Here is a 15024-nt window from a genome sequence, read left to right as displayed (position 1 = left end):
TTGATCCATCATGTAATACCATCTGGACAACATCTGATTGGCCCTGACTTCATTTTTAGGCACAACAATGATCATAAACACACTACCAATGCAGTAAAAGCATACCTGGATAGAAAACCACACAATGGACACTATTCCTGAAACTGTGGGACTCCAGGAGATAAAGAAAACACCGAAGTTCAGAAAGAAATTCCAGGAGATGGCGCTAATGCATGTTAAAAGTGATTTCAGATAAGTAAATGGTCCAGTAGGTGGCGGTAACGCACCCTGCTGTAAGATGGTTGACTTGCAGCCACTAACACTCAAAGAAGAAGGGGAAGAAGCAGCAGTAATCGGTTGGGAACCTGCCTGCATCATCTGCCGATCGAGCCAGGAACCGACCAGCAGAACCGGAGAAAAATGGCGTTCACATTCGCGGCCTTTTGCTACATGCTCGCACTGCTGCTAACGGCCGCGCTTATCTTCTTCGCTATCTGGCATGTAAGTACACATTTCTAGGTCGCCTGCCAAACGGTGCGGACGTAAAAGTAGAAAGAATGAGAAAGACGGGCTAACAGTGAGCTAACGAAGCCTGGGAATGAATGGCACACACCCTGTCCGGTCGGCTAGGACAACAAGTTAGCAGTTTTAACACCAAGACGTGTTTTTAATAAACTATTTCCCATCATCCATATAGAGCTCAACACCACTTTTACATGTTTTATACCCCTTTATTTTGTTTGTATCGCTTGCCAGCTCAGAGTGCAGTGTTGGCTAGTTAGCATGCTAAGCTAACGTTTGGCTGTCATGTGTTTATCGACATGTCACATCTCTGCATTGTGTAATACCGCCAGGTTTTGCAGTCACAACCCCAACGTAAGCAAGGGGAGTTTGGAGCACATTAAACTAGCTGTAAATAATTAACTAGCTGTTCAGTCATTTACTAGATTGAGGTAATCAGTGACGTGGCTTGGGATAAATAATAAATAAATAGATAAATAAACTTTCCAGTTGGGATATCTTCAGTTTTCTGCTTCTGGCTGGTCATATTGGAGAACTTACCTGTTGTATTGTGAATAAATAACTTGAAGACAGAGAACATGCAATTTGCTTTTGAATGCAAACCAAATACTAATTTTCTTTGATTTTCATTCATATCACTGATTAAAAAGCTTATTTGAAGTAATACAATCATACAAGGTAATCTTACTCCTTTCTGTAAAAGACCCTCTCTAAGTATTTCAAACCATGTTTCAAACAAATCAGCCTCACAAATAAGTTAAATATGAGAATTTAGCTTATCTGATTGTATCCACACTTGAAATCAGGGTTCAGTATTTTGCCGAAGGATACCTGACAAGTATTCTATCACCTGAGCCACAACCTACCCAATACCCGAAGATGTAGTAAATTAATTTTCTATAAAATGACCTATTTTGTTTAGATTCTGCTTTCTTTCTTTTTTTTAAAGATGGTGCTGCATCTTAAAGTTTTTTTGTTCCTGTTTTTTAACATGTCTCTGGTTACTGCAAGCGAAAGAATAAGGGAGCAGTTTTGGTGTGAATATTATACGTGTTATTGGGATATTTTACCACTTTAATGTAGAGCATAGGTGTCAAACTCTGGCCCGTGGGCCAAATTTGGCCCGCAGCCTAGTTACATTTGGCCCGCGAAGCCATACCAAATTACTATTAGAGCTGGCCTACAGGTATTATACAGCTAATATATATATTGTTTAGTATTAAGCTTTGCTTGTTCCATATTCAGTTTTTCAGCAAAACGTGTTTGAGTCCATTAGAAAAGATTCATTCTTATATCTGGAGGAATAAATATATTTCAATAAATATATTTCAATAAATATTAACGTTAACTCGCGACTTTGTTTCAGTTTTGAATTTTGGCCCACTGTGTATTTGAGTTTGACACCCCTGATGCAGAGGAATCATTTACTAACAAGCAAATGATCCTCTGTTTGATTTCGGGAGGAGATAGAAATCCCTTTGGGGCTGTGTCAGGAAGGACATCCAGCATAAAGACTCTGCCAAATCAAAAATGTGGTAAAAGTAGCTTTTATTCTATGCTAAAGTTTGTCAAATGGCCTGGCCTGTATTTATATAGCGCTTTACTAGTCCCTAAGGACCCCAAAGCGTTTTACACAACCAGTCATCCACCCATTCACACACACATTCACACACTGGTGATGGCAAGCTACATTGTAGCCACAGCCACCCTGGGGCGCACTGACAGAGGCGAGACTGCCGGACACTGGCGCCACCGGGCCCTCTGACCACCACCAGTAGGCAACGGGTGAAGTGTCTTGCCCAAGAACACAACGACCGAGACTGTCCAAGCCGGGGCTCGAACCGGCAACCTTCCGATTACAAGGCGAACTCCCAACTCTTGAGCCACAATCGCCCCAGCCACAAAGCTGAGGGTATAGCAGATGAGTTTGTTTGAGCTGATTATAACTTGGGGTTTAGTCTTTTCTGAAAGCCATTAACCATGAGTGACATGCATAGTCATAGTTTGGTTGGACTAGAACAGATCATTTATCATTTGCCTTTGTTTTACTGAGATGAATTAATATTTTGTCTATAGGAGTGGAATTTTTGCAGTTACCTTATACATGATACATTTTTAGTTTCTCCTAGATGTGTTAAATGATTAGTTGAGCTAATTTCAAACAGAGTCACATTTGGCTAACAGAATTCTACCCTTGTTATGTTTGCAGTTACTGGCAAAAAGCATAACTTCAGTTTTCCTAAGAGGAAGTCAAAGCTTATTTTCCTGTAGTCAGAGGCTAACAGATTAGAATTTTAGTTAAATATTGTTAGGATTAGGGGAAAAAAGTTCACAATACAGAGCTTCAGACCTGTTATTAATGTAGATGGGGAAAAGTAATAGACCTGAAATAGATCCTTGTGGTACACCACAAGTAACATTTCCAGCTGGTGACCTTTTGTCACCTATTGATTAAATCTATTGCTTTTATATTCATCCACAGTATTAAAAGCCATTTGAAAGTCAGTAAATACAGCACCAGTATACAAGGCATTATCCATATTAAATCAAATTTTATTGTGAAGGTATATAAGAGCAGTATGGGTAGTGTAACCTGGTAAAATATTATTGCACCTGCTGTCCTCTGAGTCTCTGTTTTTAACATTTTACCATTGATCACCTTGGTCCTTCAGATAATCGCTTTCGATGAGCTGAAGACTGACTACAAGAATCCTATAGATCAATGTAACACTTTAAATCCGGTAAGTGATCTCACCTCTTCAGCTATCATACCTTCCTTGCATGCAGATATGCTCTGATGAAAGATGTTCTCTTTATTTTAGTACAACTTTATCCACCTATCTGTCTTTTTCTCTCATTTCTCTGCACTGTTATGCTAAATAACCTGCCTGTTATAACTTCAGTGATCTTGTCAGCTGTCAAACTCTAACAGCCTTTTTGTTTTTCCTTATCTGCTTCTTTTTTTTTTTAAACCACTTTTAACGACAAAAAGACAGTTGAAAAGGTCAAAAAGATTAAAAGAGTCAAAATTGCATTAAAGGTTTGTACCAATCTTTAAAATGCCCGCTCAAGTCCAACTCAGTCTGCAGTCTTGTCATTTTGCACGGGGAAGTGTTTGCAAACGTCTTTTCAGTTAACTAATCTTTAGGTCAGGGTTCAGCTCGGGATTAGACAACATGCCACCTGTGCCTCACCTGTATCCTTTTTATTTCCTCCCCCCACCTACACGGTCGTTATAGTTTTATTTTTGGCTTTTCAATCTCTTCTTTGTATTTCTCTCCTGTACGCCTCAAAGTTCAGCTTCAGACTGATTGCACTGGCTAACAGGCATGTTTTCAGCTTTCTTGAACTACCTTTTTTTGGCCGTAGAAGCAAATGGATATCTAACAGTGGGTAAGCACTATACTCTTGGACGAACAGTCCTCCTTATTGATTATGAATTAAGAATAGCTGTTAACTGAAAAGACTTGCAAATGCTCAAAACATGCATGATCTTTACTACAACCTACCCTTTGTTTGCATATAGTTACAAGTATAGAGTATTCCCAGGAAACTCTGAGAGATGGGTATCTTGTTTTCCATTTGAAACAGCAGTTCTGGCAGAGCTTGCACATAACTGTTAGGATGGTATAGAATCACAGCAGCCCGAACACTAGTCTTTTGATTTTGTAAACCCCCCCCCCCCTTTTTTTTTTAATACTTTGCGTGTTTGATTTTTCCAAGACAGCTTGTTTTATTCTTCAATCATCGGTTTTCTTAAATGCATGTCACAACTTGTTTTTCTGCAAGGTGAATGCTACAATTTGAGTCAGCAATTAGCAGACCTAGGCCACTGTTTATGATCTCAGTGTTGGCTCTAACCCGCATCACCTGCGGTTCAGAACAGATGGCTGCAGAATCCAAACACTCTCCAGCTCAGCAATATTTAGAGCTCCTGATTGGTCAGTGATTCGTAGCTGAAAAGTGAAGGTTCCTCTACGTTTAAGCCTTGACATGCTCCACAGTCCGATTTGCAGTTTTGGCCTCTTTTTTTCTCAGCTCAGTTGGCACAATAAATTTATTTATTTTTTTGTGCAGTTGTTTTGTATTTGGCAGCACAGTGCAGGATTTCAGCACATTTAAAGCCCGTCCCGTCCTTCCTGCAACTTCCTCTTTCCCACACACCCCTCACCCTTCCACCTGTGGGCTGTTGGTTGCCCCCTCCTCTCCGCCCTCTGCTCTTATTTTTAATGCATGGCTTCCATGTGGCGCCTCCATCTGCCCCCCTGAACCCCGCAACCAGCTCGAACTCTGTCAACCTGAGGCAGACTGCTGCATCGACAATGCTAAGCGTGCTCACAGCATGGTCCTTCTCTGGTGTGTTGTCCAGTGCGCTTGTCAGGAAGTGGAATGATCTGTAGGTTCACCCTCACTGCAGAAAATGTCGATGTTGGGATGCGCAGATATTCTTCAGAGCAATTTGTCCCCCTTTAATTGTGGTCACACTTGATAATGCATGACATAACCAGGGTGGGAAATTAACCATGTTCTCTATCCATTTGCAACAGTTTATTAAAAAAAAAATTATGCAAGCACCACATGTTTCTTCAGTGACTAAAAGAGGCGATTATACAAATTAATTTTCTCAATGCGTAGCCACATATGGCTTCACTGTGGCACCTTTTGTAAGCATTAAACAAGTGAGGAATGGCTTAAAATCTGCATATGGATGATTTTAATTTTTCACCCTGTTTCATGTGTTAAAATAAGGCAGTGTTTATGTGTTTTACATAATATAAGATGAAGCTGGACCTCACTAAAGGCCTGTATAGCACATGTAAAGCACAAAATTATAGCTTAACCAGAGTTCATTTGTGATTCAGTCCTTCTCTTGTATTCTTTCAGCTACTGCAATTTTTAGACGTCTGCTTCTTTAAATAGCGCCGCTTTCTCCTTGTAAAAAGGACTCATTACCTTTGAGGATTCGTTACATCACATTGTGTTGTCCTCTGATCAGTGTGCTTCAATTTCTAAGTCTCTGCATTTATTCCACACATTGAGTGGATTGATTAACTTTGTTTAGACAGTACATTACTAAGTCAGAATTAGAACAAGAGAATTGAAATATCAGCTGTATGTGAATATTGACATGTCTTCTTCCTTGGCTCCTTTAGCTGGTGCTCCCAGAGTATCTTATCCACTTCTTCTTCTGCGTGATGTTCTTCTGTGCGGCCGAGTGGCTCACCCTCTGTCTCAACTTACCACTGCTGGCTTATCATGTCTGGAGGTACGTATTCGAAAACACTGATCCTAGAGTCAACACCTGGTTTTACTTAACTAAACCTTTGTAAACAAGTCACATCTGCGTGTAACTCGCTGCTTTCATGTTTGCCTTTCTGCAGGTATATGAGCAGACCTGTGATGAGCTGTCCAGGACTTTACGACCCAACAACCATCATGAACGCTGACATCCTGGCGTACTGTCAAAAAGAAGGCTGGTGCAAACTGGCTTTCTACCTCCTGTCATTCTTCTACTATCTCTACGGGTATGTTTTTCACTTGTATTTTTCTGCTCTTTACTTTACTTTTCATTTGTATCTGCTGAGAGAAGAATCTTTGAGACTTAGACTTCATTACGGCGGCTATTGTTTGCAGTGCAAAAAATGTGTGGATATGAAGATATGTTGATCCTGGGGTAGTTTTGTCAGAGAGGCGGACACCACTTTATTTGTTCGTTGAAAGGTAGAGGCAGTCAGTAGTGACAGGAGAGCAACACAGCATGACTCTGTCTAAAATCTGCCTACCAGCAGCTTTTAAAAAGGCGCTCAGTCTTCCTTTGTCAAACAACAGTTTTTGGATTTATGTACCAGTCTTGATGCTTATTTAGATATTCCTCTTGTTCTCTCCAACAGGATGATCTACGTTCTGGTGAGCTCTTAAATGGTGCGATGAAGCAAAAGGACCTGCATGTACAGTAAACGACCAGACACTATGATCTTAGTGCTGGAGCACTGGACCTGCTGGAGACCACCTTTCAGCAACACAAGACGCCATTTCCAAGTGGACAAACCTGTCATTTCAGAAACATTTAGCCAGTTTTAAGAGAATCCTGGTTGCAGTGTTCCTCTCATAGCACTATAGTTACAAAGCTTTTATGGAAAATACGGACAGACCTGAATGGACACATCTTTCTCTCTCTTCTTTTTTCCCTGTTTTTTTTAATAGTGTTTTTTTTGTTTTTTGTTTTTTGTTTTTTTATGCTTGGGATTGAAAATAAAGTTTGCTTTTTTTTCATCACGTTTCCCAACTGTTGAGTGTTTACAGACTAGGTAGACATTTTCAGGTGTGCATTTATCTGTGAGAATCTAAGCTGTGTGCTGAACTGCATTAGCTTTTTCTGTGAATAAGATCCCGGGCTTTAAAAGCCAATTTACACCTGCCACGTGACTCATTACCATGACTAAAATGAACAGCGGAGTGTAAAACAGACTTTTGTTCTTGCCCGCAGATGCAGAAGGTCTTATAACGTGACACTTTGAGGGCTGAAGTGCATGTTAACGAAACGTGTCGCACAAGGACGGTAGTAGTCTGGTTGTCGGTTATCACCTTTCAAGCTATCTGATGTATTGTTTCCATGCATCCCTGTCAAACTATTGCTGATATGTTTTCTTAAGTGTGGACCGCCATGTGTGTGATCTGTAGACCCGTCCTTGCAGGTATCTGTAAATAAAAGGTAGACTCAACAGTACTATAATGCAGCGGTTCCCACGGACTGGTTTGAGCCCGACAATATTTTCACGGACCGGCCTTTAAGGTGTCGCGGATAAATACAACAAAAAACTAGTACCGGTACTGAAAACAGATTTATTCATAACACACGTGAAAAGACCCAGGAAAACAGAGTTAACAAAAAAAACGATAACAAAATAACGCTAAAAACCCTGAAAACCATACATTTCACACCAGAGTCTCAACTCTCTCGGGCCACGGACCGGTACCGGCCCGGGGGTTGGGGACCGCTGCTTTAATGTATTCACCGTTAGGAAGGAACACTATCCTCCTCTTTCCTTTCGGCATTCAAGTTTTGATCGACATCAGCTGATGTGCCATACTGTTGAATGTACCTTTGAATTTCTTTTTGTCGTTGTGCGTTTTAATTTCAACACCAAATATTCCACATTGTTAGAAGATCCGTTTTATTTTTCATGTTTTCAATTTGACCTTTTTTCTTGTTTTTAGTAATTCTTCAGAATATCAAGCACTCCTTGCAGTATCGCTCATCTCCAGAATCAGAATCTAGACTGATGTTTTAGGCCACTGCAAAAAAATTTTCATTCATGTTAGAGTATTTATTGTCATGTTTAACATGTAAATTTATCAGGGAAAAGGATTATCATTTGTCACATTCAAATAAAGAAGTTTTTATGTGTTAGATCACATCAAATTACATCTAGGAAATTGTTTATTTAAATCTAAATAAACTATCCTGCTCTGTTAATGTGGACTGGAGTGTTATTTCTATGCAAATGTCAACAAAAAACCTTAAGACAGCCCTCATGTCTTTATATTTTGCCTCTAAGGAGCGAGACTTGTAATTATTCAAAGTGGGAAGCGTATCTGTAACCGGAAGGTCACCAGTTTGATCCCCGGGCACTCTGTCCTGGTCGTTGTGTCCCTGGGCAAGACACTTCACCTACCGCCTACTGGTGTTGGCCAGAGGGGACGATGGCGCAATGTGGCAGCCTTGCTTCTGTCAGTCTGCCCCAGGGCAGCTGTGGCTACAACTGTAGCTTGCCTCCACCGAATGTGAGAGTGAATGAATAGTGGCATTGTAAAGCGCTTTGGGTGCCTTGAAAAGCGCTATATAAATTCAATCCATTATTATTATTATAAGTATAAAAAGGCAGCAAGTGTTGTCCACAAACCACGCCCCCCCCAAAAAAAAGAAAATTTAGTTACTCGTACCCTGTCATCAAAACACAATGTTCCTATCTTTAGTTGAATCTATTAAAATCTATTGCACTTAAAAAGATAAGGGTGGCTGTCAAGAAGCCGTTCTTAAAGAGGAGCAATAGAAAAGGCTGAGGTATGCTAAATTATACAAGAACTGGACTAATAATCCAATGCAAACGTTATTGGCATTTCACTGCTGCAAGTGGTATGAGTCACAAAATGTAGATAGAAAAATATAAATTGTGGGATATTTTAATACGATGAAAAATAAAACATAACTTTGCAGCATTAGATTTTGTGCTACAAGGAAGGAACCATTACAGTTCATACAAGCCTAATTTCATCATTAGATTTAGTTCACAAAGACCCCATTTGAGTAATTTCTGGTTTCAATGAAGAAAGTAACTTAGAAATTTTAGAAATAACTGATAAGCTTCACATTTAGAGACAGACTTGATGTCTGAAAAGCTGTTGTGCAGTTTTATTCCCCTTAAATAAAAAGACCATTGGAAAGTACACACATATATTGCCCAGCTGACATAGCACTTCTAACACACACCATTATTTTATTTGCAATATAAACGAAACAACATTTTCCATCTAATAACATAAAGCAGTATCTCCTCATCAAGTCTTTAATTAATTATAATGAGGATGATAAAAAGCAATATATTACAGTGTTCATTCTAAAGTGCATTTCTCAAGAATATAATCATACCACCACACAATCAGGAAAGCATCACTGGCAAACAAGCAAGCTTGAGGAACTCGAGACTTTTCCAGCTCTGTAGAAAGGAGCAGTAATCACCGAGACACCGAGCGCTCCGAGCGAGCTTCACTTTCACTTTGGTAGGCTGTGTACTTTTCCCGAAACTCGTGAAGGAAGTTGTATTGCTACAAAAAAGTAAAAAGATGCTGGTAAATGGAAAATTAGGGATCACACAACAGAAAGACTAAAGTTTTAATAAATCAGAGACTATATAATGCTGTGATGATACTTTCTTCATGAATTCAGAGGCTTTATTTATAATTTATGGTGTTTTGATTGACTGGCAGTTGACACAGCCATCTCTGGGGTTTACAGAGAATAGACTGAAAACAAAAACAAATCAAATAACCACATCCAAGGAATGTAGAAAAGCATCTCTGACAGTGTACATCAGCAGAAGACCACACTTGTCACTTCTCTTTATGTCACTTCTCTCAGCAGGACAGGAAGTGAAACTACAATTCACACATGCTCACACATCGAGAGGACTGTAAAAATGTTGCCTGGTCTCATGAATCTCAATTTCTGCTGCAAGATTCCTGGGGTAGGGTCAGAATTTGGGGTAAACAGCATGAAAGAATGGCTCTAGTCTGCCTTGTATTAGTGGTACAGGCTCCTGGCGGTGGAATAATGGTGAACGGGACGCTTTCTTGGCACAATTTGAGTCCCTTCATACCTGAATTATTACTGACCATGTTCATCCCTATATGACCAGTGTACCCATCTTCCAATGAGTGTTTCCAGGATGACACCATGTCACAAAGTGTCTTATAAAGGTTTCTTGAACATATCATTGAGTTCACTGTATTCAAATGGCCTCCATAGTCACAAGATGTCAATCTAATCTCCAGGAACTGTGTCAATGTGGACTAAAATCTCTGAGAAGTGTTTCCAGCACCTTGTTGAATCTGATGAATGAAGAACTAAGACAGGTATGAAGGCAAAGGGGTCCGTTGCAAGTACCCAATATCAGGTACTAACAAGCTGTACCTAATAAAGTGACAGTTGGGTGTAAATTGATTATTTTACATAAGCAACATTTTTTCTTTTTTTTTTCCATTTATAAATTAGATCCCCAAGACTCTTCTAGCAGCAAGTTACCTGAAAATCATGAGGTTCTGGTTTTAATCACTAGTTACAGATCTTATTGCAATCTGTTTAGAGTAACAGTGACATAGCAGTGAATGATCAGACTTAGAATAAGGTGAATAGCAAACTGCTTTCATATAGGTATGTAACAGTATTTACAGTTTCTCATCAGATCCACCGCTTGCTTGCGACATCTGCCAAAGCTGAGGCTGAGGTTGGAGGCTCAGTAGCTACATCCATTTTTTACATGCAGTTCTTCCACGTTTATGCTTTTCTTTTCTCGAGCAGATTCAATTGAGCGTTTTGATGTTAGAGTTAATTTTTAATTACAATTTTGTTGTGCCTGTACAATGACAATAAATTCTATCCATCCATTCTCTTTTCGCTTATCCTTGTCAGGGTCGCAGGGGGGCTGGAGCCTATCCCAGCTGTCTGTATAGCCCGCTTAGGGGGAGAGGCAGGATACACCCTGGACAGGTCGCCAGGCTGTCGCAGGGCTAAAAAATTCTATTCTAATCTAATTTATTAATCGCAGCAATTTTAGACCATCAAATGTCTCTGCAAGGTACAAACCAACAAAAACACGAGTTTATAATAAACTAACAAAAGCAGCAAAATGACCCCTTAAAAACTACAGATGAAGAGGAAGAAAAGCAGCGACTCACCCTCACTGTTTGTATTGCTCCTCCTCCTCTGTGGTGCCTGAGGATTTCGATGGCTTTGTTTGGCGTCATTGTGGAAGAGAGCTGAAGCAGCAGGCAGGCAGCGACTGCAGGGCAAACAACAGCCATGTGATGGGAGCAGTGACATTAAATTAGGTTACATGACATTTCTAATGTTGGACAGAGAATGTTCGATAGAAAACTTCAAAATAAAAGAATAATAATCTTACTTAATGCTGAGCGTCCCAGGCCCCCGTAGCAGCTGAGGAGATAGGGAAAAGGAAAATGACAAAATCCAATGAAATTGACAGCTAAAGAAAAAAAAAAAAACTGTTGTATTGTATAATGAAAGGTGTCCCGAGGAGCTAAAAACAGATGTATTTGTGGTGATATGATGCCATTTGGCACTTCAAAGTTTTATGATACCAAGGTGTCCTTTATTGGACAGGGAATACTGTGGTAGCGATACCTCTCAGCATTAAAATTAAAACCCACTCATATCATACAAGTTCAGGACAACCAGTTTCCTCCTGTTGCCTAGCGAGCAGCTTTATAAGCTCTCTGGGAGAGTGGAGAGCTTCTCAGGGGCCTTTTAGTAACAACAGTAAAAGCTCTGCTCACTTCAGATCTCCTGGTTTTATAGAGCGACACAAAAACCTCTCTTTACTATCCAATCTGATCTGCTTTTGTAGGTAACTCTGTTTAACCCTGGTCATGTGTAAAAAGTGCTTCTTTTTCACTCGTTTTGAATCCAGTCCTTGTACCTGAACATTTTCAGAAGGTTTTCTTTCATCATATCTACAGAAAATGCCAAATATAACATAATTGCACCAACAAGGTGAGTCCGAAACAGCTATTAAACTTTACACAAGGCAATGATCCAAAATACACATCCATAGCAAGAAAAGTATTCTTGGATAGAAAAGCACACAGTGGAACACCATCGGTCATGGATTGGCCTCCACAGAGCCTGGAGCTCAACATTTTTAAAGCAGGGTGGGATCATCTTGACACAATGGAACCAAAGGCAGCCAACATCGAAAGAAGAGCTTTGAATGTTGTACAAGAAGCCTGGAGAACTCTTCATGAAACTACAAACAAGATATTTTCCTCAAGTTAGCTCAGGATGTGTTGAAGAACGAAGGTGGTCACGCCAAATACTGACTTTCGAGCTTGTTCAAATTGTACAAACTCTGTTTTCTTCCTCTTCTGTTGTGTTTACATGTTTCACATTTTAATACATCCCCCATTTTACTAGCAAAAGATTTTAAAAAAAATCTTAAGATTTTTGCACAGTACTACATGCTAACTCTCCTCTCTGCTTTGTCTGTATTAATTAGCAGGTAGACATCACGCACTGTGTGGAACATTAAACTGAACTCAGTTTTGACTTACTGGATCACCGTCCTCCTGTCATTCTTGAGGCTGATCTGCAGCTCATCAAGGATCTGGCAGCACTGGTTCAGCTCAGGTGCGTCTCCATCTAGAAAAGGCATGTGGTGAACCCTGAAGCCCCGCTGCTGGTAGACCTCCAGCAGTGAGGGAACCCTGTATTTGCTAAGCTCTCCTCTTGTGCAGAAAACAAACACATCCTGCACCCCCTGGTTCTGGAGCTCCTCTGTAAACAAGAAGAGAAGTTTCTCTTGTAAAACGGGAAAACCCCAGGTTATCCACATTTTTTCCACCACTTAAGGCTAATTTCTGCATAAACATACTATTTATAAAATACTGTGAAAAAATGAAATCATAAATCAGATAGCTAAGCGAATAAAATGTTTTGCATAAAAGTTAAAAAAGCATCCACTATCAAGTTTGTGCTTGACTTCTGGTGAGTTCAGTTCTAGTATTTTATAAAAATTTTAATGTGCGCTAATTAGAAGGTATCTATACAGTTAATTACTGTAGGCTGTATAAGATGACAACACTCACTGACTGACTTTGACTCAAAAAAAAAAACATACTCAACATGCTCTAAATTGACAGATTTTTGCACAGACAGGGTTGCATTCAATACTATTGTACATGTGCAATGACAACAAGGATTGTTAATTATTATTACAAAGTCAAGGTTTTCTACATCTTACAGTAAAGACTATTTTTCAACATTTAAAATATATGTTGAAATCTTGCTTCTTAATTAAGTGGTTAGATTCAAACATCTGCTTGTGAATGCTAATTACATCTGGTAAAATCAGGATCAGCACCAACTTACCAATATCTCTTTGCAGACATCTGCGGATTTCTTTGTATTTGCAACCTTTAGTCAACAAAAACAAAACAAAAAAGAGCAAAAACAAAAAAAAGTCAGAAAAAAACCAAAATTCAATATACGATGCAGTAAATACAGTAGACAAATTGTTTCACCTGGTAGTGCACATATTCCAAGAAACTGCGGGCACCCTACTATGGATAGCGGCAACCTTAAAACCAATGAAAACCAATATTAGCAGGGTGATATTTGTTTGTGTCCATGTCAGCAAGAACACGTAGACATCCACACAGCTTTTAAATTGATCAAAACTTACCAGGAGATGTGCAGTGGAGTCAGCTCCTCTTCTCCGACCTCATCTTCAGATGAAGAGTCAAACTCGCTTGTCCTCATTTCTTCAGCCCCCCCCTAAACAGCTGAGAAGCGACACACTAAAGTTTACTTACGTTTGGCAACTGACACTTTACCGGTCCTGATAATATTCAACAATATATCATGAATTATACCGTCTTGAATAATCGCCACATAAATTCACATCACTGTAATGTCAGACATGCAGAGATTACTAAAAATTTCCATTGCAATACCAAAATGTAATATATTTACTGCCATAACAAGCTTGCTGTAGTAGGTTTTTTTGTTTTCAAAAAGGCTAGGCTCCCTGCTTTTAGTTGAAGAGTTTTCCAGTGTCACAATGGATTTTTTTTTCAGGTGGTGACTAACTGTGTTGAGCATTATCAAAACCCACAGTAAAGGTAATAAATGTGTGTAATCATTTAGCAGAACTCTATGCCTGATCATGTTTTTTCTGACCATTTTATTAACAAAAAATATATCTCCACGTCAAGTCATACTGCCAATGATGATGTAAAGTAAATGATATTCAAACACAATGCAACTGCCCTGATATTAGGCCTGCCATTATTAAGGCATTTAAGAGGTTTATGTAGAAGTCAGGTTAATGTGTGGATATAATTTCCTTAGGGATTAATAAAGTATTCTTATTCTGATATATGATTCTCTAAGGAGGCTTCAAACCAATCCTTCAGCCTCAAGGTAAACAAAATATCTACACACTTGATTCTCCAATATTTTGCAGGTATAAAATTTCCGATAAATATAAAGTTTGATTTATTATGAACATTATTATCAGAACTGACGGTTTATTTCACATCGAACCCAGCTAACGCTAGCTGTGCAGCTCATATCAGAACACGATAAGAACAAGACCAAAATTAAATAAAACCACCATCTTACTGTCGCCCAAAATAAACAGAAAGCTCCGTAGCTTTAAGGAAATACATGTCTGTGAGTAAGTATTCAGAATATCGGAGTAGTGTCGTGATTTCTCACCAGTCACGCGATCTTCCTCGCGACTGTTTTGACAGCCCTGTAAGTCTGTCGGCAGCTGCAACAATTTAAAAACTCCATGAAGCACGCAGCCAATCAGATTCGAGCAATGACCCTTGGCCACACCCCAGGGCAAAACAAAACAGGGGCTTGTGCGTTCGATTTAACTAGAGGAGTCATCGAGGCGGGCGGAATAAACATACGACTAGAAATTACACAAAATCGGATATTCTTAGAATTAAACAGACTGGGTCTTACAGGGTGGGGTGTACAGTATATACACATATAATATTCCCATACTAATGTTCATATTTCAGTTAAGCGTATTTTCGTAATGTATTGTACACACAATGGGGTAGGTAAAAGAAATTGTGGCCATTTTCTGCATTGTGGTGAATTCTTGTGCGCCAATTTCTGCATCAATTTAACGAGGAAATGTTGTTATTTACTTACTGTAAAACACACACAACAGGCACCAGGTGGCAGCCAGGTGCGCGAAACACATTTTCGTG

At 39.5% G+C, this 15024-nt stretch overlaps 2 protein-coding genes across 3 annotated transcripts; one reads left to right on the top strand and one right to left on the bottom strand.

Moving 5' to 3' along the window:
• The first annotated feature begins 272 nt into the window (after window positions 1-272).
• On the top strand, window positions 273-7978 carry cnih1 (cornichon family member 1). 2 transcript variants are annotated; one of them, XM_076877382.1, is made up of 6 exons: window positions 273-480; window positions 3174-3242; window positions 3494-3541; window positions 5655-5767; window positions 5883-6026; window positions 6393-7978. In XM_076877382.1, exons 1-6 carry the CDS (start codon window positions 400-402, stop codon window positions 6418-6420), a joined length of 483 nt encoding a protein of 160 aa, XP_076733497.1. In that variant the 5' UTR covers window positions 273-399; the 3' UTR covers window positions 6421-7978. The 2 variants fall into 2 exon arrangements, with proteins under 2 accessions (XP_076733497.1, XP_004539980.1); XM_004539923.2 differs by lacking the exon at window positions 3494-3541 and having other exon boundaries at window positions 280-480.
• A 1001-nt stretch (window positions 7979-8979) lies between these two features.
• Window positions 8980-14619, bottom strand: cdkn3 (cyclin dependent kinase inhibitor 3). The gene is made up of 8 exons (XM_004539922.5): window positions 14516-14619; window positions 13479-13578; window positions 13318-13373; window positions 13166-13210; window positions 12349-12571; window positions 11184-11215; window positions 10957-11060; window positions 8980-9327 (listed from the first exon to the last, which is right to left on the bottom strand). The coding sequence occupies exons 2-8, from the start codon at window positions 13553-13555 to the stop codon at window positions 9238-9240; spliced, it is 627 nt and encodes a 208-aa protein (XP_004539979.1). The 5' UTR covers window positions 13556-13578; window positions 14516-14619; the 3' UTR covers window positions 8980-9237.
• Between the last annotated feature and the right edge of the window lie 405 nt (window positions 14620-15024).

This window comes from Maylandia zebra, linkage group LG19, assembly GCF_041146795.1.
Source record: "Maylandia zebra isolate NMK-2024a linkage group LG19, Mzebra_GT3a, whole genome shotgun sequence".
Taxonomy (NCBI): Eukaryota; Metazoa; Chordata; class Actinopteri; order Cichliformes; family Cichlidae; genus Maylandia; species Maylandia zebra.
This window is presented reverse-complemented; position numbering and strand designations above follow the sequence as displayed.

Excerpts from the sequence above, each read along its gene's own strand:
- cdkn3 (XM_004539922.5), bottom strand. The coding sequence starts at position 13,555 with ATGAGGACAAGCGAGTTTGACTCTTCATCTGAAGATGAGGTCGGAGAA. Across the intron at positions 11,061-11,183 it reads CCTGGGACGCTCAGCATTAA|TCGCTGCCTGCCTGCTGCTT; the intron begins GTAAGATTATTA and ends TTTGCCCTGCAG. Across the intron at positions 9,328-10,956 it reads GAGCAATACAAACAGTGAGG|CAATACAACTTCCTTCACGA; the intron begins GTGAGTCGCTGC and ends ACTTTTTTGTAG.
- cnih1 (XM_076877382.1), top strand. The coding sequence starts at position 400 with ATGGCGTTCACATTCGCGGCCTTTTGCTACATGCTCGCACTGCTGCTA. Across the intron at positions 3,243-3,493 it reads AATGTAACACTTTAAATCCG|ACAGTTGAAAAGGTCAAAAA; the intron begins GTAAGTGATCTC and ends AACGACAAAAAG. Across the intron at positions 3,542-5,654 it reads GAGTCAAAATTGCATTAAAG|CTGGTGCTCCCAGAGTATCT; the intron begins GTTTGTACCAAT and ends TGGCTCCTTTAG.